Here is a 23,622-nt window from a genome sequence, read left to right as displayed (position 1 = left end):
ATCTGAATGTGGATCTCCTACCCCACCTCACTTTCTCAAATCTGTTTTTTTTATTTGAGTAATTCATCATGCCAGAATTCTTGGAATCATCTTGGCATCCATGCCTCTTATACTCATTAGTCAGACATTCACCATTTCCTGTTGAGTCTACAAAGATGTACTCTTGTGCATGTTCAAGTGCTCCCCTTCTCTGTCCTTATCTAAGCTACCACTGTCTCTTGTCTGCATGAGTAAGCTCCTAGTTAGTCTCCTTGTGTACACTCTTGACTGCGTTCACGTGTTTTATGTTAATTTGTTTAAAATCCGCCTCTTCTAACCTGAGAGGTCCATGATGGGGGAGTGACTACATGTATTTGGTTTATCATTGGGTCCTCAACCCCTGGTACAGTTCCTAAGACTCATTTGACACATATGTAGCCACTTGGCTGTCAGTGATGGTGATATGGTTTCTGTAGTTTTGCTCATTAGCTTGACTGCATTAGAATTTCTCAAATACTCTATTTTGGCATTAGTATTTTGTCTGAGTTCATTTATCATAAATGAGTTTAGCTGTTTTCTAATTTGGTCCAGAGAATCGTAATTGTATCTGTATGGACAATATATTTTGGGTATTAATCTGCTAAAGGCTACTTTTATATTAGGGACTGCTGATCAATATGCTGAAATTTTCTGAGCATTTGAAATTTCATGCCATTCTCTTACTACTCTTCTTTCTAAAATGCAATATTCCTTAATTTTAATGTGGAAATAAACTCACTAAATCTTCAATTAAAACCTGTTTGATGCTAGGTGTTCCTTTAAATGGAGGCTCAGGTCTTGATAGTTTCATTTGATAACTTTGGTTTGCTTTGATATTTTAAAGTTGGTTTTGCTTTATAAAGTTTTACTCTGGATTTTCTTTCTACATTGAGTTGATGGTATTGCTTAATAAGGAAATTTAATTTGTAAAAGTAGAGGTGATTTATTAAAAACTGGTGGTTAGAGATAAGCAACAATTTGTACACTAACAATGCAAACTCAAGAGAACAAGGACGTAATAGGTATATACCAGGGTTTCTTAGTCTTGGCATTACTAACATTTTGGGTTAGGTAGTTTTTTGTTGTCTACTTGTATCAGACTTGGCCTAGGGATTGTAGGGTTTTAGTGGCATCCCTGGTCCCTACCCACCAACAGCAACCCCTCCTCTCAAGTTGTGACAACAAAAAAATGTAGACACTGCTAAATTGGAACACGGGAAGCAAAATCAAAGGAGTTAACTTCCTATTAACCAACAGTATATACTATGCTTAAAAGTGGATAAGACTCCATGAAATATCTCACTTGGGAAATCTTTGGTATTTTCTAGATGTCTGAGAGTATGGTAGCTATGTAGAATATTGTTAACGGCAAACAGAAGTAGAGACTGTGTGGCTGTATTTTTCACATCATAACATTTCTGTGTTTGCTTAAAATAAAGTAACTTTTGCTCTTAACCACCTGGTTCTACCCCCAAACTGAAAAAAAATGTATGCGTTCTAACATATATCACTGATAAAGTTTTATTTTGTAGACTGACATCAGAAGTTAGGTGACAGGGTGCCTGGGTAGCCCACTCAGTTAAGCGTCTGACTCTTGGTTTCACCTCAGGTCATGATCTCATGTTGTGAGATCAAGCCCCACATTGGGCTCTGCACTCAGTGCAGTCTGCTTCAGATTCTCTCCCTCTCCCTTTGCTTCTTCCCCTGCTAGTGTACTCTCTCTTGCTCTACCAAAAAAAAAAAAAAAAAAAAAGTTCGGTGGTAGTAAAAAAAAAAAGGGGGGGGTGTGAACCAAGATTACAACATAAAGAGCTTATAATCAGAGCTTTTGCCATTTGTATTGTGTATATAAGTTACAAGATATAATTCTTTTTTTTTTTTTTTTTTTTTCTTCAAAGGGACATGAGAGATGGCATTAGAAGAAAAAGTCTCTATTCTTCCCATTACACAAGAGACCGGTCTCCTCATAAAAGAGATACTCCTTTTATCAGAGAATCACCTGTAGGTCGAAAGGATTCTCCACACAGCAGGTCTGGATCCAGTGTCAGTAGTAGAAGCTACTCTCCAGAAAGAAGCAAAACGTACTCTTTCCATCAATCTCAACATAGAAGTATGTATTTTTAAGACTTCTCTTATAACTTCTACTAATGAAAATGTACTGATTCAGATTGTCTTATAGGTGTTATAAGATATATTTTTTTTAACGTTTTATTTTGAAAATTTTGAAACCTACAGAAAAGTAGCAAGAATAATAAAATGAATACCGCACACACATTTTTTGGGGAACCATTTCACGTTGCAGTCCACATTGACATTTTACTTCTCTCAGCACAGAAGAGGTGTGTTTATAATCATGTTGGAAAGTTATACACTCTTATACTTTTGCTAGTTCCTAGGCTAGTCCATCCTCTCTCATCTTCTGTCACTAGAAGATATCTGTCTATCCATCCATCTATCTATATTTGGTAGTATATTTTTCATGAAAAGTATCAGTGATTTCCCCTAAATATAAGGTATATAGCCTTACAGATTTTAGAGCTAAAAACCTACTTTAGATTAATTTTTTTCCAACCTTCAATTTGTTTTTGTTGTTGTTTTTTAATTTGGAGTACCTAGACATGCAGGGCATTCTGTGCAATTGTAGCATGTCATTCTGGCTGAGTTGCTTTGTATGTGTTGGAATAAATAAATGAAGCAACTTACTTTCTAGATCATCTGTTTTAGTTTTCTGGACTCCACTACTTGCAGTTGAGCTCATTCACAAACATTTCCTCATGTCTTCTTAACTTTGATAGAAGAATCGTCATAAATAAGTTAACATGGAACGAGCAGGTCAAGGTGAGAGAGATTCTCACTCTGATAGAAGAACATGTCATGGAGGAAATCAACATTGGGGCTCATTGGGGGCCCTTTTTTTTAAAAATATTTATTTATTTGACAGAGAGATCATAAGTAGGCAGAGAGGCAGGTAGAGAGAGAGGGGGAAGCAGGCTCCTCGCTGAGCAGAGAGCCCGATGCGGGGCTTGATCCCAATACCCTGAGATCATGACCTGAGCCGAAGGCAGTGGCTTAACCCACTGAGCCACCCAGGCTTGGGGCTCTTCTTTTATTTTCAGATTTCTACAAGTATCTTCTAGGTAGAGCAAATTACATAAGCCAAGATACAGATACCAGAAAAGTCAAGGATATTTCTTTTTCTTTGCTTTTTAACTTCCTTCCTATTAACTGTTTTTCCAAATAACAAGTTTAGTTTATGCTGTTTAATAGCATAATGTTTAATAGCAGTTTATTAGTTTAATAGCATTTGTTTCCTGCATGTTAGGAGTAATGGAAGATCACTTCAAATCATTAGATTGTCTCCATTTTAGCTGTTGCTGGATTCCAGTATTTAACGAACATTTATCAATTTTTTGCTGTTTTCAGAGCTAGGTAGAGTGAGGCTTCCAAAAAACATACTTTTGGATACATGGGTATGAATGGTCAATACAGGAGGTAAGAGTGTCACTTGAAGTAGATTTAAAACAAACATAATCTTTTATATATGCCTAATTGCTTAAAATAAGCATATAGTTCCAGGTAACTGAAAGCTTTACTGTGGAGTTCAGGGTCTACAGTTTGGTATTTTCTCCGTTGTTTTACTTCCTCTTCCTCCCTCCCCCCTTTCCGGATAAATAACATCTGAGTTCTAATGCACTTCACATGCACAGACATAAATATTAGCTAGACACCTTCTAAGAAGATACTTTTTTTTTTTTTATATGTATATGACTTAATCCAAATCTACTGATTTGATTAGGAGGAGGAGTATCTTTGGAAACTGATTATGAAGGATTTTGAACAAAACATGAGTAAAATGGCAGCTTAAGATTCTTGCTTGATATGTTGTAGTGAATGTGTTACTTTAGATAGTTGTTAGTGAATTTGTCATATTCTTTCTATTTCTCCTCTGAAACAGATTTTTAGGGAGGCATTTTCTCTCTGCTTTCCCCTGGTAGTTAGTGGTCAGAACTTTAGAATCTTGAGATGGAATGTAGAGGAACCATATGTGCTGCTCCTGTATTAGGGTCTCTAGCAGACTTTCCCCTTTGAGGCCTAGTACCTTTACTATCTGGAGTAATAAAAAGATAATGGAGAAAGCTGGGAGACTAAAATATGGTGCAGATTGAGTGAAAGAGATACAACTTTGGTAACACCTTTATGGTTTTATATATATATATTTTTTAAAGTCCTTGAGCTTTGAAAGTGAAGTTCTTTAATCAAGAAAAAAAGTTTGTTCCAGGAAAACACTCTTTACAAGTTACGTGGGTTGATTACTTAACTGTTTGGGCTGAGCTATTTAAATGTTTTTCTATACTTATTTTGTGTAAATAGTTTTCAGAATAGTTACAAAAAATCATTTGTAAAAACTTAATGGAGGTCTTATTTTAAACAATAATTGAAAAAAGGAATTGTTATGTTACGTATTTGTGATACCAGTTCTTTTTTAATCTAAATGTCACAGATAATGATGGCACCTTGCTTTTCTTCAAAAAAGAACTGAGAAACAGGGTCCTTAAATTATTAGTCATTTAAATTGGGTTAATTAGTAACAGTGTATTAATTTAGTTTTTAAAGTGTATATTGAAATTTTGTCAGATTTTAAATGTTTCTATAAATAACAGGTAAAAATAATTTCCTTACTGTCCTTGTGCCCTCATTTTGCTAAGTTTGACGTTTAATTTTTTGCTTTTTGTTCACACTTTTTCAGCATAATTTTAATTTAATAATCACTAGTAGTTTGGCCATAGTAACCACTGAAGGACTAATTCTTCATAATTCTTCTGTGCATTTGATAATATCTCTTATGTGATTAAATTATTAGCCACAAAATGATTTTTACTACTTTTTTTTTTTTTTAAGATTTTATTTATTTATTTGAGAGAGAGACAGTGAGAGAGAGCATGAGCGAGGAGAAGGTCAGAGGGAGAAGCAGACTCCCCATGGAGCTGGGAGCCTGATGTGGGACTCGATCCCAGGACTCCGGGATCATGACCTGAGCCGAAGGCAGTCGTCCAACCAACTGAGCCACCCAGGCGTCCCTGATTTTTACTACTTTTTATCTCTACTTATTTCCCATTTTGTGCTTACATCCACATACATATGTCTACATGTGTATTTTATTAAATTTCTTCTACTTAGCCTTTTGAGTTAATCCGGTGAACCTTGTACTGCTTTAGACTAATTATCTCCTAAATCAAAATGTTATTTTCGTTCTGTGTTTTATAAGAATTTTCTGCCTATAGCCTAATTGGACTAACCTGTTCATAGTTGTCATTGTAGTAATCACTGTATTATTATTTTTGGTTCCTTTTTGTTGTCCATGTTTACACGGAAGTCCTAGCTAACCTCATTGCCTTTCCCTTTGTTTATTATGATACTGTTCTAGTTAAAATTGTTGTATGTATACCTTGTATATTTCTACTTGAAGTTTATTTTTATTCCTATTAATCTAACTAAATTTCTCCCCATTTGTCAACTGTCTCTCAGATATTTTCCATTCCTCCTCTTTCTCAATTGAATCTCATTGTTTTCCTACCTTACTCTTTTGTTTAGGATAATAGTACTAATAGTGACACCAGAAATCACTAAGTTCAGTCTCCCATACCCTGAGGTTCTTTGTTAAAAATACTTCCTGTGATAAATTTACTATTATCACAGTCCAGTCCTTCCATCTTTGTATAGTTCATTTTTTATAAAACAAAATCTTTTCCTGTAACATTTCTGTAAGACTAATTATTTATCTTAGAGCCATAAAAATGTTTCACCTTTTATGTATTTGAAGAGTACCATCATAATCCTCTTGGTTTTTAACCCCTTGGTTTAAATATATTTAGTTCCTTCAGCTGTTCTTTTTGTTTGACATGTTTTCAGTACTTTGCTTCCCTATTTTCTTTCTGTTCCTTTTAAGTTGTGATGCCAGAAGCGAACTTTTATTTTATCAGCCACATTGTATCACTGGCCCTTCCTGAGACTGTAGACCATTGAACCTAAGCCATTTTCATATGTGTTTTTATTAAACAAAATGCCCTTCAGCTGGTACTTTTTTCAGCCTTTACTCAAGCAGTTGCTTGAGTGTAGTTTATACATTAAAAGAAATCTAACCATGCTAAATTTTATCTAATTAACTTTGGCTTATTATTCTCTTCTATAGAGGTCTTATAATCTCATTGAGTGATCTTGTATACTTGGAGCAGATAAAAATAGCTTTGTTTCATTGGCAAAGGAAATATGCTTTGTGTTTTGTATTAGTCATTAATAATTATCTTGAGTAGCATACAGCCAAATATAGAAACCTCTATAGACCTCTGTCTGGGGACCTCAGCCATTTATCTGTGTTGTTTTCAACCAGTTGTGATCCCCTATCTTCTCTTCCTTTTCTCTTGAGGATTTCATGGAACACTTTGCTAGGTACTTTCTTGAAACTCTGAAGTTAGATAGCATTTCCTTATCAAAACAGTGACATAAAGATTGCCTTGCATGTTTTGTAATTTCGTTGTGGCTCCAAGGGATGATTATTTAAATACATAGAAACTACCTCTTTGTTAATTCCTTTTAAACCTTTGTCTATGGATTAATGTCAAATTTATCACTATGCTTATACATTAATTAGGCTGTGTAACATTTTGTAGAATTTTAAAAATGTCGTTACTACAGAAGATTTGCAAGTTTATTGTTTTGGTTGGTTTGTTAAATTTGTTAAATTTGTTATATTTTTCTATAGTTCTTACTTTGGGCCCAGCATCCCTTTATTTTCTTGATATCAGCAGCCATTATTAGGTATATTTATTTCATTCTATATAAGTCTATTTATATTTATGGTAATGTTAAAGGATTATTTTTCATTAATGTTTAGTCCTTTTTAAGGCATATCTACTAAAATAACTGAAAATGTACAAGAATTAAAAACACATTTTGAGAAGAGCATATTTGGAAGATAGACTCCATTATTGAACTTCTGTGTAATGGGAAAAGAGATCTTAAGACCTCCGTGAATATATTTGGAAGTCCACATGACTTTCTTTGGATGATAGCTGAAATTCCAATAAGTTTAATGGTTTAATTCTACCTTTGAAAAGAAGGCTTCTTTGGTGCTGGTTTAGAATGGCAATGATAATAGAAGTCAGAGCATGGATATTTTAGGCAGTAGGAAGAGATGAAAAGCCCATTCTCTTGGTGACTGAATACCATAGCATTTCTTGGTTTGAAAGTCACTGTATTTGTGTAGTGAACAAGGTCTTTTAATCATCAAAGATATATTTCACATAAATGGTTTGCCAAGCAAGACAGATCCAGTCTTTGCCTCCTGAGTCTGAGGTCTGGTTAGGGAGACAAACCAGACATTCTATAGGAATAGATATGTTACGTGGTATCTGAAGGATGAGTAGAAGTTGGTGGAAGGATGTAGGTGGAACAGGATTATTGGGATGAGCTGTATCATGTGAAGAGATCCTGAACTATAATTTTGTATTTTCCTGGATCTTGGACTGTAATTGATCTAGTTTAATGTGCTGTTGAATTCTATTTTACAATATTTTGTTCTTATTTCATATATTGTTCTTATCTATTGTTTACTCACAAGAAAGCTTTGGCTGTGAGTTTCGTGGGTGAACCGAGGAATACAGTTAACGGCTTTTCTGGCATTGGAATGGTTGAGATTCTAAATATGTAATCAGTTAATGATGTTTCCATATGTGTAGGCATTTATAGCAACCCTGCTTAGGGAGTTAGTATGATCTGTCAGTACCACACATTCAGAATACGTAGTCAGTATGTTTTACTTAGATATTTAAAAGCAAGCCCATGTGGTTTTACCCTGATGTATTAAAAGGAGAGTTCTATTTAGAAGTTCACTTCCAAATATTCATGGTTAGTACACCTTTACTTCAGCTTGTTATATTGCTAACCTCCTAAAAATGATTGTTTTGGAGAAGACGTGGCACAAGCTTTCTGTACCCTTTATCTGTTATTTTTTTTTCCTTGTTGGTTTTTTGGTGTCTGTACCATAAGAGCATTTCTTGTGTGTCCTTTCCATCTTTGCCTTCATACCTTCTTAACCAATAGGTCTCTGGGAAATCATGTTCTTCCTAACCAAGAGCCCCAAATTTGCATATCTTTATCCATGATCCAGAAAAAATAAATTCTTTCCTTAGCATCTCTGTAGCCACCACATCTTCATTTGTTCATATCTTAATTTATCTTCCAAAGCTTCAGCTATCAAAGGAGACCTGGATGTCTTACCTGTGCTGTGAAGTTTGTTTACTCATAGGCTTTCATTCAGAGGTGTCTGTTTTGTCCCTCTATGTTAGGCACTGTACCAAGAATTGTCCCTAACTCACTCATCTCTGATGATGATTTTAATATTTTTTTCTTGTAGTGTCCTTTTTTCTTACATGGGTTATCAACCATTATAACACTTGATAGGCTTGGATTAATCTAGTTCTTTTCATCATTACTTCCTCAGGAAAACCATATTTTCAGGAAGAAGGTATATTTCTGAAATTTTACTCTATTCAGAGAGTCATCAAATATTGTTGATATTGGTATCAGCAATTCTAATCAAAGAGTCACTAAATACTGTTAAATTCTTATAATACTTCCAAATGTTGTTGAATATTAAATTGCTTCTCCAGCTTTGATATCACCTCAATGGGAAGAACTTTTTACCTGATCTATGGGACCAATGTTCCTTTTCATCTTCTTCCTCCCCATTTATTCTTATACTCACTAGTGTGTTGACTTGGATTTCAGTTTTAGTACTGCCGCTGTCAGAACTTTCCTTTCCCGGTTTCTCTCTTTCAGTCTAATATGAAGTTCATTTTTTTTAACGTGTTAGAGGAACGATGTTGAGCCCTTTGGCTCTGCTGTCAAGCAGGGAGTTACTGTCTGCTTCGTAAGAACACATATGGGGTGAGTTTAAAGTAATGTCTCAATAGCTAAGGAGTAGCACCCTACTAGTTAAAAGTATAAAGATATGAGTGAAAGAAGTGGATTTAAGAGACATTTGTATTCATAATGTTGGTTGGAGCCATGTAAGAATCGCAAGTGAGGATAAAAACAAGGTTAGGAGTAAAACACTCACATTTAGGAAACAATAACCAACAAAGAGAAAAGAGAAAGGTATAGTTAGGAACATGGAGGAGGACAAACAAAGAAGTACAAAGGCATGAAAACCAAATGGCAGAATGTTAAGAAAACATTTTTATTTTTTATTTTTAAAAAATAATCTATGCCCAGTGTGGGGATTGAACTCATGACCCCAAGATCAAGAGTTGTATGCTCTGCTAAGCCAGCCATGTGCCCCAAGAAAAACTTGTTTTTAAATCATTAAGATGCTATAATGGAGGATAGTTTCAATTCATTTTAATATAAACAGATCATTAATTAGTTTTAATATAAACAGATCATTGGAAACTCTAAGATGAAGTGTTTAAGTATGGTGGGATTGTTTACATTATCTTGTGTGTGTTAAAAAATAAAAACCCCTAAAACTTAGAGGGTTAATATAAGCACTTATTTAGGAATCTGCAATTTGAGCTGGGTTCAGCTGGGTGGTTTTATTGGTCCATTAAGATATTATTAAATAGCTTAGCCCTGTTTTTTATGGGTAGGAATCTGTACTTAAGGGTAGTAATTCCTGCAATATCTCTGAAATTTGGTATTGAAATCAATAAACAGCACCAGTGGTGCGCTGGTAAACTAACTCTTTAGGAGAACAACACATGATTTCTGGCATTTGCCATGGAGTGAATACTACCGTAATGACTGATCTCAGGTTACTGATGTGGAGTGACTTGGAGTTTGGAAGAGATGCGGGCAAGTCACTCTCATCAACTAATATGAGCCATCCTGATTCCAGACACTCTTGGGAAATACCAGTGTTCTCATTTCTTGATCTACAAAGAATGGGAGACAAGTTACAAAATAAACATGTGATAAACCAGGAGTAAGTAAATGATTGGTAAGGATTTTTTTTGTAAAAGAAACGTGAAAGTAAAAGAATAAATGCCAATGTGAAGGCTCTGAACTGTTGCTGAGATGAATAAGGATTTGGCTAAAACAAAGAGGAGAAGTGTTCAGTAATAGATAAAAACAGATCAGCTGCTCAGGAGAAACAAAAATTGTCTTGATAACAGAGAGATCAGTGACCCAGGGGAGAAGGTTATTACATCTTTAACAACATTCTTACAGAACTAGGATGGTAATATTTGCATATTTCTTGAAATATATTTTTTTCTTGAAATGTTTTTTTAATCCAGTGTGGTTGCTAATAGTGCCAAAACAATCCTCAGGGGGAAAAATGTAGAATTGGCAATTTGGGATCTATATAGGAAAATTTGAAGTGTTAAGGAGTGTTCTTATTGGAAAGATATCTATTAGTATATTTAATTAAGCTACTTAAAGAGTTAAGTACACATGTGTCACTAAGAGTTTGCAGGTGAGGAAGCTAACAAAATCTTTACAAGATTGTAAATATGGGACAATTAGGGATTCTAGCAAGACAGTAGTTGTGGATTTGTTTATAAAGAAAATCCATATATGAGAGAGTTTGTATAAAAAGTAGCAAGATTTTTTAAACAAAGCAAGATTTAGTAATGGGTTACTTTTGAGAGCAAGTCAGAATGACTCCTTGCAGATAGCTACTGCAAGCCTAGGGAACAGATATGATATACCATGAAAATTTTACCAGTATTTCTTTTGATTTCTAGTGATGATTCATCTTTCTTTCTTGATTGTGTGTGTGTGTATGTATGTGCGCGTGCGTGTGTGTGCACGCATGTGTATGATTCTTGAACCAATCCTTTGCTGACTTCATGAAGATTAGAATAGGTGCTTAAAGTGATGAGTAAGACCTGATCCTTACCTTCAACTTTTGGTGTCTTATATGATCCTTTTCTCATTCCTTTCTGCTCCTGTTGTCTATGGTTAGCCTAATCTTAACACTTCGTTGTTGTTGGACCCAATTAGCTTCTAATCTTAGAAACAAAATTTTCTCCTGTTCTGTTATTACTCTTGAGTGGTGGTTGCTCAGGCATCCTGATTTGAAGGCAGGGTAGGAAAGAGTTTAGGGTCACCAGCAAATGCTCAGAAGTTCATGTTCTTATCACTCCTACTTCTGGGTTCTTCTCTTGTCACTCCTGGGCACAGAGGTGATGGTGTTAATTCCTTCTTGCCCACCTTTCCCTAGAGTCCATCCGTGCTGGTGCCTCCTACAAACGGCAGAATGAAGGAAATCCAGAAAGAGGTGAGTTTTGAGCTAGATTTTGATTTGGGATTGTGAAGGGGTGGGGGACTTGAATTGATAGAGGTTACAGAAATGGGAAAAGTGTGTACCTGCTCCATTAGTCTTTAGTTGGAACCAGAGTTTAATAGTAGTAGATCCAGGTATTAGGATTGTGAGTTGCTTGTCTGGTCAGGAATAGCCACCTCAAAGGAGATTGAGATTTGTAGAACAAACAAATCATTGTCGGTCCTGGACAACAGTAGGATCAGGCGATTTCTTTCTACCTTTTCTGTGCTCTTTCTGCTGCCATCTGTAGCGTCCTTTTTCTTTATCCTTTTGCTTCTTGCCTGTCCCTGCCCTTCATGCAACAGGTATATATGAATATATGTGGATATATGATATACTACCTGCTCTACCTTTCAGTAGTCCTTTGCTTCTGCACACTGAGAAATCTGCTTGATTTAGCCCTTATGCAGCTAAAATCGGGAAAGATTCTAAAACTACATTTGGTGCACTATACTTGACATACCTGTAGTGCTGATGTGTTTGTGTAAGATTTTGCTAAGTAAGAGATTAACAGCTGCTTATTCTGTGTCTAGCTGCTATGTGTTGCCATTGAGCCTGTAATTATGCCTTTAATTAGCATAGTTCAGTGTGCTTATTGGTTGAGCTCCTCACTTTTTTTTTTTTAAGGAATTGCTTATCTGAATAGAATGGGGAGGTCCCTGTATCCTAAAGGTAGAAAAATAATTTATCTTTTCACCTAATTTTTGAGTACTTATTCTTTTCTTAAAGGACTTGAGCAGGGTAGGCTCTGGATATTCAGAAATAAGCTATGATACTTGCACTTCTAGAAACTTTTGTTGGAGTGGAATAGACTGACACTGTCACAATATGATGTGGAATTTGCCATATGTAACAGATACTGTAGGAATAACTAAATAAACCATGTTCTTAGTCATTTTGGGATGTAGTGTTGCTTGGTATCTTACTTTTGATTTTTAAGGTCTACCAAGAACTTTTAAACTTACTTACTGTGAAAGCCTCTTAATGATGCAAGTTAAAAGACTTGAAGGTTATGTCTTTTTATGAGACTGTTGGAGTTTCAGAGGTAGAATACTGTGCCCAGAGCAACCTTGGTACTGTTGACAATTGAGGTTAGATAATTCTTTGTTTTGGGAAGCTGTCATATGCATTTATAGGGGGGGTTGAGCAACATCCCTAGCCTCCCCTTACTGTGTGCCAGTGGTGCTCTCCCACCTGGTGATAATGAAAAACATCTACATGCGCTGCCTGATCTCCCTGAAGAGGTGAGAGGAGCATCTGTAGAAGGGCTTTCCAGGTCTGCAGGCCATTTGATAGAGCTGATACTCACTATTGCCCTACGTGGTCAGAAGCCTTGAGGCTCTAGGCTTCTGCTAGCAATCTTGACCACAGCAGGAAGAGCTTCAGAGGCTTTTTGACTGAAGCTGGCTTTGCTTCAGTTTCAAGATTGTTTTATGTCTGCTTTTGCCCTTGACTGCTTTCTTGGCCATAACCCACTGGCTAGTGTTGACCAGCTTCTATGTCAATCCAAACTTGGTGCCACCTCCTCCTTTTCTCTGTAATTTAATTTTGTTAGTTTTTTTTAAGCAATTAAGAGGATTTATATTTGACACATACAGATAATTTAATGAAATGTTTTTCTATCAGTAACAACTCAGTTATTTTTATGATTATATTTAACTAAAACAATTTTCTGTGTTGAACTTACTAAAGTAGTATTTAAATCTAATCTTTGGCTTAAGTTTCTGTAACAGTGGTATGCGTATAGCACTGCATTAGTGTCTGTAGTGACTAAAGATAAGGGTTAGTGACTATCTCACACAGACTTATTTTTAACCATTTAACAAATATTTGGGTACTTACTCATACCAGGCATTAAGTTAGCACTCTAATTATAGTTTTCTAGTTTTTATTTTTATTTTTTAGACTAAATATTTCAGGAATATCTGCTAGATTTCGTACATGCCCCTTGCTTTGAGCTATCGTTTAATTAGCTAGTTTTCTTTGTGGTATTTATATAATAACTACTTTTGAAAATTTATTGTGATAAATCAAAAGTTAGCTTTTAGGAAGGAGGATGCAGCATTTATGATTTTAGTCTTTTCCCATTCTTGAGGTCTCAGTGGTTCTGTGTTTGGTAACTGGCATTTATGTGGCCTAGAATGGCACATACGATGTCCATTGGTTCTAGGTTACTTGGAATTTTTTATGGTACATTGCCTCTGCAAGACATAGGTAGATTTAGATACTAAAGGATTTAATTTAATGATGAAGACTTCAGTACTAAAATAAGTGTATGACACCCTCATTTATTTAATTGCAGAATCCCTCTAAACTGAAAACAAATGAGCTAGAAAATTGCATTTTATATTTTTTTGTATAGGTAAAGAGAGACCTGTTCAGTCTTTGAAAACATCAAGAGACACTTCACCCTCAAGTTCTTCAGCAGTTCCTTCATCAAAGGTTTGTTATATCTTTAAAATCAATCTAAAGAGGAATCAAAAAGTAAAGGAGATGCACCGTGAGGTACAAATAATGTTATTCTTTACTGTCAGACCAAATGAAGGTAACTTGCTTCATTTAAAAACTTAAATCATGGGGTGCCTGGGTGGCTCAGTCAGTAAAGTGTCTGACTCTTGGTTTTGGCTTAGGTCATGATCTCATGGGTCAGGGGATGGAGCCCCGAATAGGGCTCTGTGCTCAGCAGGGAGTCTGCTTGAAGATTCTCTCCCTGCCCCTCTCCCAACTCATGCTCTTGTTCTCTCTCTCTTCTCTCTCAAATAAATAAATCTTTAAAGAAAACAAAACTGCGTGAGGAGTCCAAGATGGTAGAAGAGTAGGAGACCTTAGTTTTGTCAGGTCCCAGGAATTCAGCTATATAGCTATCAAATCATTCTGAACTCTTGCAAGGTCAACCAGAGTTCTAAGAAAAGAATAGCTACAACTCTATGAATAGAAAAGTGACCACTTTCTGCAAGGTAGGAGGTGCAGAGAAGTGACTCCGAGGTGATGTATGGGAAGATAAACCACGGTGGGGAGGAAGCTCCATAAGCTGGCATTGGAAAGTGATCAAGTAGTGGACGTCAAAATCAAAACTTTTAGAAGTCTGCTCCAATGAGAGATGTCCCTGCCTGAAAAACACTCAGGTGGTGAAGCAGTTCAAAGTCCTAGGTGGGACAGTGTGGTTTCAGGATCCCCAGGGTCATAATAAGACTGAGGGTGACTGAGTGTGGCAGAGCTCCCAGGCGTCAGAGTGAGGAAGCTAGCTACAATCTGCCAAACCAGGAGTGGGCTTTCAGGTTGGAGTTGCCATAAACTGTGAACTGTGGCACAGTCAGCTGACTGCTCTCTGAGCAGGGGCCCAGCAAGTGGCAGAACCGGCGAGAAACTCCTTCCTCCCTTGAGAGGAGTGGCTCAGGTGCACACTGCAGGAGTCTGTAGGGTTTGGAGACTTAAAACTGGGTTGCGTGCCTGAGAAACGGGGTCGCATGCCTGCTAGGTCACAGTCTGGGTGAGTACAGAGTCCAGGGAGACAGGAGTGATTGATTGCTTTTCCCTGAAGGTTCACTGAGGAGTGGGGCGTTCAGGGAACAAAAGCCAGGTTGAGCAATCCAGAGCTGCTTACTTAGTCTGCCCCCTGGCAAGAGTGGTTGCAGTTCCACTCCGGCCAAAGACACCTGAGAATCAGGGCAAAAGGCCCCACCCCCAGAAGATCAGCAGGAACATGCCTCTAAGACCAACTTTACTGAACTTGCAAAACTGCAAAACTCCAGCACTAGGGGAAAATAGTATATAGAATTAATGTTTTTTTCCCCCTGGTTCCTTAGTCTTTTAATTTATATATTTTTTTCCTTTTTCCTTTTTCAGTCAATTTCCTATTTTATCAACTTTTTAAAAAATCTTTTTTAATTTTCATTTTTACAGTTACATTCTATCATTTTCTTTAATTTTATTTTTGTATATACATAAGTTTTTTTCTTTACAGTTTTGGGACACAGTTTCTTCTAACAGACCAAAATACATGCAGAATCTAGTGTATTGCTCTGTTCTTTTCACTCGTCTGATCATATTCTCTCCTTTCTTCTCTCCTTTTCCTTCTTTTTCTTTGCTAAAATCTTTTTAAATTTTCATCTTTACAATAAAATTCTATCCTTTCAATGTATTTTATATATAAGTTTTTCTTTACAATTTTGGTTTAGTGCGTATTTGCACTTTTTTTTACACTTTTTTTAACAACATATTTGTGTTTTTGCACTTTTTTTTTTTTACACCATATTTGTTGTACTTTCTTCTAACAAACAGACCACAGTACACCTAGGATATAGTGTATTGCTCTGTTCTGTTCACCTGTTTATATTCCTCCTTTTTTCTTTTTTTTTGTTTTTTGTCTTTTAATTTTAATTTGTACAGTTGCATTCTATTCTTTCATTGTATTTAATTTTACTTTTGTATGTAGGTAAGTTTTTCTTCTGTTACAATTTTGGGATCCAGTCTGTCTTTTTCTTTCTTTCTTTCGTAAGCATTTATTTATTTGAGAGAGAGAGAGAGAGCACAGGGAAGAAGGAGAAGCAAGCTGCCTGCTCAGGGCTTGATTCCAGGACCCTGGGATTGCGACCTGAGCCAAAGGCAGTGGCTTAACCAATCGAGCCACCCAGGAGCCCCAAGGGATCTAGTTTTCTATGAAGCAAGCAAAAATACACACAGGATCCAGTATATTGTTCTGTTCACCTTTCTGATTATCTCTCTCTTTCTCTCTTTCTTTTTTTCCCCCCAGTTTTGGGTCTCTTCTGATTTGTTTAGTATATTTCTCTGGGGCTGTTGTTGCCATTTTAGTATTTTGTTCTCTTGTTCATCTGTTCTTTTCAGCAAGAATGATAAGACCAAAAAACTCACCTCAAAAAAAAGAACAAGAGGCAGTACTGAAATTCCAGTGACCTAAACAGTGTGGATATAAGTAAGATGTCAGAACTAGAGTTCAGAATAATAACTATAAAAAGACACTAGCTGGGCTTGAGTAGAACATAGAGAACACTAGAGACTCCCTTTCTAGAGAAATAAAAGACCTAAAATCTAATCAGGTTGCACTAAAAAAGCTTATTAATGAGATACAATAAAAAGTGGAGGCTCTAACTGCTAGGATAAATGAGACAGAAGAGAGAATTAGTGATATAGAAGATAAAATGATGAAGAATAAGGAAGCTGAGAAAAATAACAGATAAACAACTACTGGATCATGAGGGAAGAATTTGAGAGATAAGTGGTATCATAAAGCAAAATAATATTAGAATAATTGGTATCCCAGAAGAAGAGGAAAGAGAGAGACAGGGGCAGAAGTTATATTGGTACATATTGTAGTGGAGAACTTCCCTAATCTGGGGAAGGAAACAGGCATTCAAGTCCAGGAGGCACGGAGAACTCCCCTCAAAAATCAATAAAAATAGATTAACACACCAACATATAATAGTGAAGCTTGCATAGCTATGAGTCAAAGAGATAATCCTGAAAGCAGCTCGGGGCAAGACATCTGTAACCTACAAGGGTGGAAACATTACTCTGGCAGAAGACATATCCACAGAGAATTGGCAGGCCAGAAAAGACTGGCATGATATATTTAGGATGCTAAATGAAAAAAATAACTACCCAAGAGTACTTTATCCAGCTTGGATGTCATTCAGAACAGAAGGAGAGATTTTAAAAAGTTTCAGGAAAAACAGAAACTAAAAGAATTTCTGATCACTAAACCAGCCCTGCAGGAAATATTAAGAGATCCTTTAAGTGAAGAGAGAGCTCAAAAGTAATAGAGACCAGGAAGCAATAGAGACAGTTTACAGAAACAGTGACTTTAATGGTAATACAATGGTACTAAATTCAAATCTTTCAATAGTTACTCTGAATGTAAGTGGGTTAATGCCCCTATCAAAAGACACAGGGTATGGAGATTAGATAAAAAAAGCAAGACCCACTGATAATACTTTCTGAAGGAGACTCATTTTAGACCCCAAAATACCTCCAGATTGAATGTGAGGGGGTAGAAAACCACTTATCATGCTAATGGACATGAAAAGAAAGCTAGGGTTGCAATCCTTATATCAGACAAGTTAGATTTTAAACCAAAGACTATAATAAGAGATGAGGAAGGACGCTATATCATAATTAAAGGGTCTATCCAAAAAGATCTAACAGTTTTAAGTATTTATGCTCCTAACATGGGAACAACCAGTTATATAAACCAGTTAATAACAAAATTAAAGAAACACATCAACAATAATACAATAATAGTATGGGACTTAAACACCCCACTCACAGCAATAGACAGATCATCTAAGCAGAAGATCAACAAGGAAACAAAGACTTTGAATGGCACACTGGACCAGATGGACTTCACAGATATATTCAGAACATTCCATCCCAAAGCAGCGGAATACACATTCTTCTCGAGTGCACATGGAACATTCTCCATAGATCACGTCTTGGGTCACAAACCAGGTCTCAACTGATACCAAAAGCTTGGGATCATTCCCTGCATATTTTTGGACCACAGTGCTTTGAAACTTGAACTCAACCACAAGTGGAAATTTGGAAAGAAGTCAAAAACATGGAGGCTAAAGAGCATCCTACTAAAGAATGAATGGGTCCACCAGGAAATTAAGGACTTAAATTCATGGAAACAAAGGAAAATGAAAACACAATTATTCAAAACCTTTGGGATGCTGCAAAGGCAGTCCTAAGAGGGAAGCATATACCAATACAAGCCTTTCTCAAGAAGCAACATAGGGCTCAAATATACAACCTAACCTTACTCTTGAACTGGAGAAAGAACAGCAAATAAAGCCTAAACCCAGCAAGAGAAGAGAAATAGTAAACTTCAGAGCAGAAATCAATGAAATAGAAACAAAAACAATAGTAGAACAGATCAATGAAACTAGGAGCTGGTTCTTTGAAAGAATTGATAAGATTGATAAACCCCTGGCCAACCATATAAAAAAGGAAAGAGAAAGGACCCAAATAAAGGAGGAGAGATCGCAAGCGACACCAAGGAAATGCTGTTTTAAGAGCATATTATGAGCAAGTTTATATCAGCAAATTAGGCAGTCTGGAAGAAATGGGTGCATTCTTGGAGATATATAAACCATCAAAACAGAAACAGAAAGAAATAGAAGACAAAACCTGAAGAGACCCATAACCAGTAAGGAAATTGAGTCAGTAAACAGAAATCTCCCAACAAACAAGAGTGCAGGGCCAGATGGCTTCCCAGGAGAATTCTACCAATCATTTAAAAAAGAATTAATACCTATTCTTCTGAAGCAATTTCAAAAAATAGACATGGAAGGCAAACTTTCACACTCCTTCCATGAGGCGGGCCAGCATTACCTTGGTCCCAAAACCAGACCAAGACCCCACCCAAAAGAATTACAGATCAATATCCCTGATGAGCATGGATGTAAAAGTTCTCACAAAGACACTAGCCAGTAGGATCCAGCAGTATATTAAAAGGATTATTCACGAGTTCCGGTTCCAGTGTGGGGAGTTTCGTTCTTGGTGGTCGGTTGTCATGGTTGGTGGGTATTAACTGAGCCAAGATGCTGCAGAATCTGCTGGCTCTTCCTCAGATTGCCCAGAGGACCGTAAGTACTGCTTCTCGTAGGCAGTTTGAAAATAAAGTTCCAGAGAAACAAAAGCTGTTTCAGGAGGATAATGGAATTCCAGTGCATCTAAAGGGTGGAGTAGCTGATTCCCTCCTGTATAGAGCTACTATGATGCTTACAGTTGGTGGAACAGCATATGCCATATATCAGCTAGCTATGGCTTCATTTCCCAAGAAGCAGGATTGACTTCAGTTTATCATCTCAGCAGGCAGTTGGGTCAGTTTCGTTCAGCTCTCTATGGACCAGTAACTGTAAATAAATGAGTTATTTGGGGATCAATATTTATTGACTTATATTAACTGTTACCAATAAAGCAGTCTTAACCATGAAGAAAAAAAAAAAAGGATTATTCACTACACCACGTGTTCCCCACCCCCCCGCCCCTTCGGCTACAAGGGTGGTTCAACATCCGCATATCAATCAGTGTGATACACTGCATAAATAAAAGAAAGGACAAGAACCATATGATCGTTTCAGTATATGCAGAAAAAGCATTTGACAAAGTACAGCTTCCTTCTTTTTTTTTTTTTTAAAGATTTTATTTATTTTTTTATTTGACAGGTAGAGATCACAAGTAGGCAGAGAGGCAGGCAGAGTGAGAGAAAGAGGGAAGCAGGCTCCCCACTGAGCAGAGAATCCAATGCGGTCGATCCCAGGACCGCGAGATCATGACCTGAGCCGAAGGCAGTGGCTTAACCCACTGAGCCACCCAGGCTTGGTGGCTTTCTTGATTAAAACTCTTCACAAGGTAGGGATATGTGTGTATATATATATATATATATAGTTATAGTTATATAGTTATATAGGGATATGTAACTCAATATCATGAAAGCCATATACGAAAAGCCCACAGTGAGTATCATTCTCAATGGGGAAAAACTGAGAGCTTTTTCCCTAAGGTCAGAAACATGGCAGGGATGTCCACTATTAACACTGCTGCTCAGCATAGTACTAGAAGTCGTAACCTCAGCAATCAGACACAAACAGAAATAAAAGACATCCGAATCAGTATAGAAGAAGTCAAACTCCCACTCTTTGCAGATGACTTGATACTATATATGGAAAACCCAAAAGACTCCACCAAAAAATTGCTAGAACTCATTTAGGAATTCAGCAAAGTGGCAAGCTATAAAATCAAAGCAAAGAAATCAGTTGCATTTCTATACACTAACAATGAGACAGAAGAAAGAGAAATTAAGGAGTCAATCCCACTTACAATTGTACCAAAAACTGTAAGGTACTTAAGAATAAACGTAACCACAGAGGCAAAGGATCTGTACTCAGAAAATTAATGGAATACTCATCAAAGAAATTGAGGAAGACACAAAGAAATGGAAAAACCTTCCATGCTTATGGATTAGAAGAACAAATACTTTTAAAATGTTTTTGCTATGTAGAGCAACTTATACATGCAATACAATCCCTATCAAAATACCATCAGCTTTTTTCACAGAACTGGAACAAATAATCCTAAAATTTGTATGGAACCAGAAATGACCCCGATTAGCCAAAGAATATTGAAAAAGAAAACCAAAGCTGGTGGCATCACAATTCAAGACGTCAAGCTGTATTACACAGCCGTAATCATCAAGACAGTATGGTACTGGCATAAAAACAGACACATAGATCGATGGAACAAAATAACCCAGAAGTGGACCTTCAATTCTATGGTTAACTAATCTTCGACAAAGCAGGACAGAATATCCAATGGAAAAAACATAGTCTCTTCAACAAATGGTGTTGGGAAAATTGGACAGCCACATGCATGAAAAATGAAACTGGACCATTTTCTTATACCATACACAAAATAGACTCAAAATGGACGAAAGACCTAAATGTGATACAAGAATCCATCCAAATCCTAGAGGAGAACACAGGCAGCACTCTCTGTGACCTCAGCTGCGACAACTTCTTGCTAGATTTGTTTCCAAAGGCAAGGGAAAGAAAGGCAAAAATGAACTATTGTGACTTCATCATTTCCTTTGTATAGCAAAGGAAACAGTTGACAAAACCAAAAGACAGCCGACAGAATGCAGAACAATCTTTGCCAATGTCTTATCAGTTAATGGGCTGGTATCCAAAATCTATAAAGAGCTTCTCAAACTCAACACCCAAAGAACAAATAATTCAATCAGATCGGCAGAAAACACAAACAGACATTTCTCCAAAGAAGACATACAAACGGCCAACAGTCACATGAAAAACTGTTCAACATCACTCATCATCAGGGAAATGCAAATCAAAACCACAATGAGTAAGATGCTTAAGATACCTAAGAATCTCACAGCACACCAGTAAGGATGGCTAAAATTTTTTTAAAAAATATTTTATTTATTTGACAGATCACAAGTAGGCAGAGAGGCAGGCAGAAAGGGAGGGAGAAGCAGGCTCCCCGCCGAGCAGAGAGCCTGATGTGGGGCTCGATCCCAGGACCCTGAGATCATGACCTGAGCTGAAGGCAGAGGCTTAACCCCCTGAGCCACCCAGAAACCCCAGGATGGCTAAAATTAACAAGTTAGGATACTACAGGTGTTGGTGAGGATATGGAGAAAGGGGAGCCAGCCCTCTTGGAAAACAGTATGGAGGTTCCTCAAAAAGTTGAAAATAAAGCTACCCTATGATGCAGCAGTCATATTACTAGGTATGTAACCCAATGATACAAATGTATCACTCCAAAGGGGCACATGCACCCCAATGTTTATAGCAGCCATTTCCACAATAGCCAAACTATGGAAAGAGCCCTGATGTCCATCTACAGGTTAAATGGATAAAGAATATGTGGTATGTGTGTGTATGTGTGTATATAAAATGAAATACTACTCAGAAATAAAAAAATTGAAATCTTGCCATTTGCAATGTCTTGGATGGAACTAGAAGGTATTATGATAAGTGAAATAAGTCAATCAGAGAAAGACAATTATATAATCTCACTGATATGTGGAATTTAATAAACAAGGCAGAGGATCATAGGGGAAGAGAGGAAAAAATAATATGAAATCAGAGAGGGGAAAAAACAAACTCTTAATCATAGGACGTAAACTGAGGGTTTCTGGAGGGAAGGAAGGTAGGGGGATGGGATAACCAGTTGCTGGACATTAAGGAGGCCTTGTGATGTAATGAGCACTGGGTATTATATAAGACTGTTGAATCACTGACCTCTACATCAGAAACTAATAGTACATTATATGTTAATTGAACTTAAAGTACAAAAATGACCAAAAAAATAAAATAGTAATAAAAAGAAAAAAGTACTGTTGACCCTTGAACAACATAGGGGTTGGGAGTACTGACCTCCCATGCAGTCAAAAATTCATACATAAATTTTGGTTCCCCTTAACTACTTATAGCCTGCTGTCAACTGGAATCCTGACTGATTATATCAAGTAACGTATTTTGTATGCTATATATATTATACACTATATTCTTGCAGTAAAGTTAGCTAGGAAAAAGAAAATGTTACAAAAATCATAAGAGAGGGGCACCTGGGTAGTTAAGTAGGTTAAGCATGTGCCTTCAGCTCAGGTCATGTTCCCAGGGTTCTGGGATTGAGGCCCACATCCAGCTCCCTGCTCAGTGGGGAGCCTGCTCCCTCTCCCTTTGCTGCTTTCCCTGCTTGTGCTCTCCCTTTTCCCTCTCTCTCTCAAATAAATAAATAAAATCTTAAAAGTCATAAGAGAAATGCATTTATAGTAATGAACAGTAAAAAATCCACATATAAGTGGACCTACAGAGTTCAAACCTGTGTTGTTCATGGGTCCACTGTAGAGATACAGGAAAATAAAACAAAATAATTAAAAAAACCCAAAACTTGAATCTTAAGTAACCATAACTTGAAAGTAGCTACCAGAAAAATGAACAGTTTTCTCATATTATTTTCTCCACACGGTATGCTAAAATTAATATTTAACTTCAGTCATTGCTCATTTTGACCATAACAAGGTGGGAATGAATATTCACATGGGGCATATTTGATAGACTGTGCTTTTATTTTGGGAGGGGTGTGTATAGTCAGAGACCTAATATTTATTGTATAACTACCTGATTCTAGTTACTATATTAAATATTTTTTTCTCTTATTCATACAGAAATCCTCTAGTATAATTAGGTATATATATCTTCATTTTATAGAAAATGTTCAAGGGTGCCTGGGTGGCTCAGTGGGTTAGGCCTCTGCCTTCGGCTCAGGTCATGATCTCTGGGTCCTAGGATCGAGCCCCGCATCAGGCTCTCTGCTCAGCAGGGAGCCTACTTCCGCTCTCTCTCTGCCTGCCTCTCTGCCTACTTGTGACCTCTCTCTTTGCCAAATAAATAAATAATAAATTTTTTAAATTTAATTTTTTTTTCAGTGTTCCAGAATTCATTGTTTATGCACCATACCCAGTGTTGCATGCAATACGTGCCCTCCATAATACCCACCAGCAGCTCCACCCAACCTCCCACCCTCTCCCCTCCAAAACCCTGTTGGTTTCTCAAAGTTCACAGTCTCTCATGGTTTGTCTTCCCCTCCGATTTCCTCCAACTCACTTCTCCTCTCCATCTCCCAGTGTCCTCCGAGTTATTCCTTATGTGCCACAACTAAGTGCGACCATATGATAATTGACTCTCTCTATTTGACTTATTTCACTCACCATAATCTCTTCTAGTCCCGTTTAT

General features: G+C 36.9%; 2 protein-coding genes across 9 annotated transcripts in view; both read left to right on the top strand.

Annotated features, from left to right (window-relative positions):
- PPHLN1 (periphilin 1) overlaps positions 1–23,622 on the top strand; it is a 148,042-nt gene that overhangs the window by 53,073 nt on the left and 71,347 nt on the right. For 6 of the 8 annotated variants that reach the window (XM_032877002.1, XM_032876997.1, XM_032876998.1 and 3 more), the window contains 3 exons: positions 1,917–2,128; positions 11,243–11,299; positions 13,707–13,786. In XM_032877002.1, the coding sequence (XP_032732893.1) occupies positions 1,917–2,128; positions 11,243–11,299; positions 13,707–13,786 (349 nt within the window). The remainder of the gene's footprint in view (positions 1–1,916; positions 2,129–11,242; positions 11,300–13,706; positions 13,787–23,622) is intronic. The other 2 variants (XM_032877003.1, XM_032877000.1) reach the window with 1 other exon arrangement.
- On the top strand, positions 18,867–19,248 carry LOC116879066 (cytochrome c oxidase subunit 7A2, mitochondrial-like). The gene has a single exon (XM_032877008.1). It carries the CDS (start codon positions 18,904–18,906, stop codon positions 19,153–19,155), a length of 252 nt encoding a protein of 83 aa, XP_032732899.1. The 5' UTR covers positions 18,867–18,903; the 3' UTR covers positions 19,156–19,248.

The sequence above is a fragment of the Lontra canadensis genome, unplaced genomic scaffold (assembly GCF_010015895.1).
Source record: "Lontra canadensis isolate GAN:19392208 unplaced genomic scaffold, GSC_riverotter_1.0 scaffold59, whole genome shotgun sequence".
NCBI classification, from domain to species: Eukaryota; Metazoa; Chordata; class Mammalia; order Carnivora; family Mustelidae; genus Lontra; species Lontra canadensis.
Note: the sequence above shows the minus strand (reverse complement) of the source record. Positions and strands in the feature narration are given on the sequence as shown.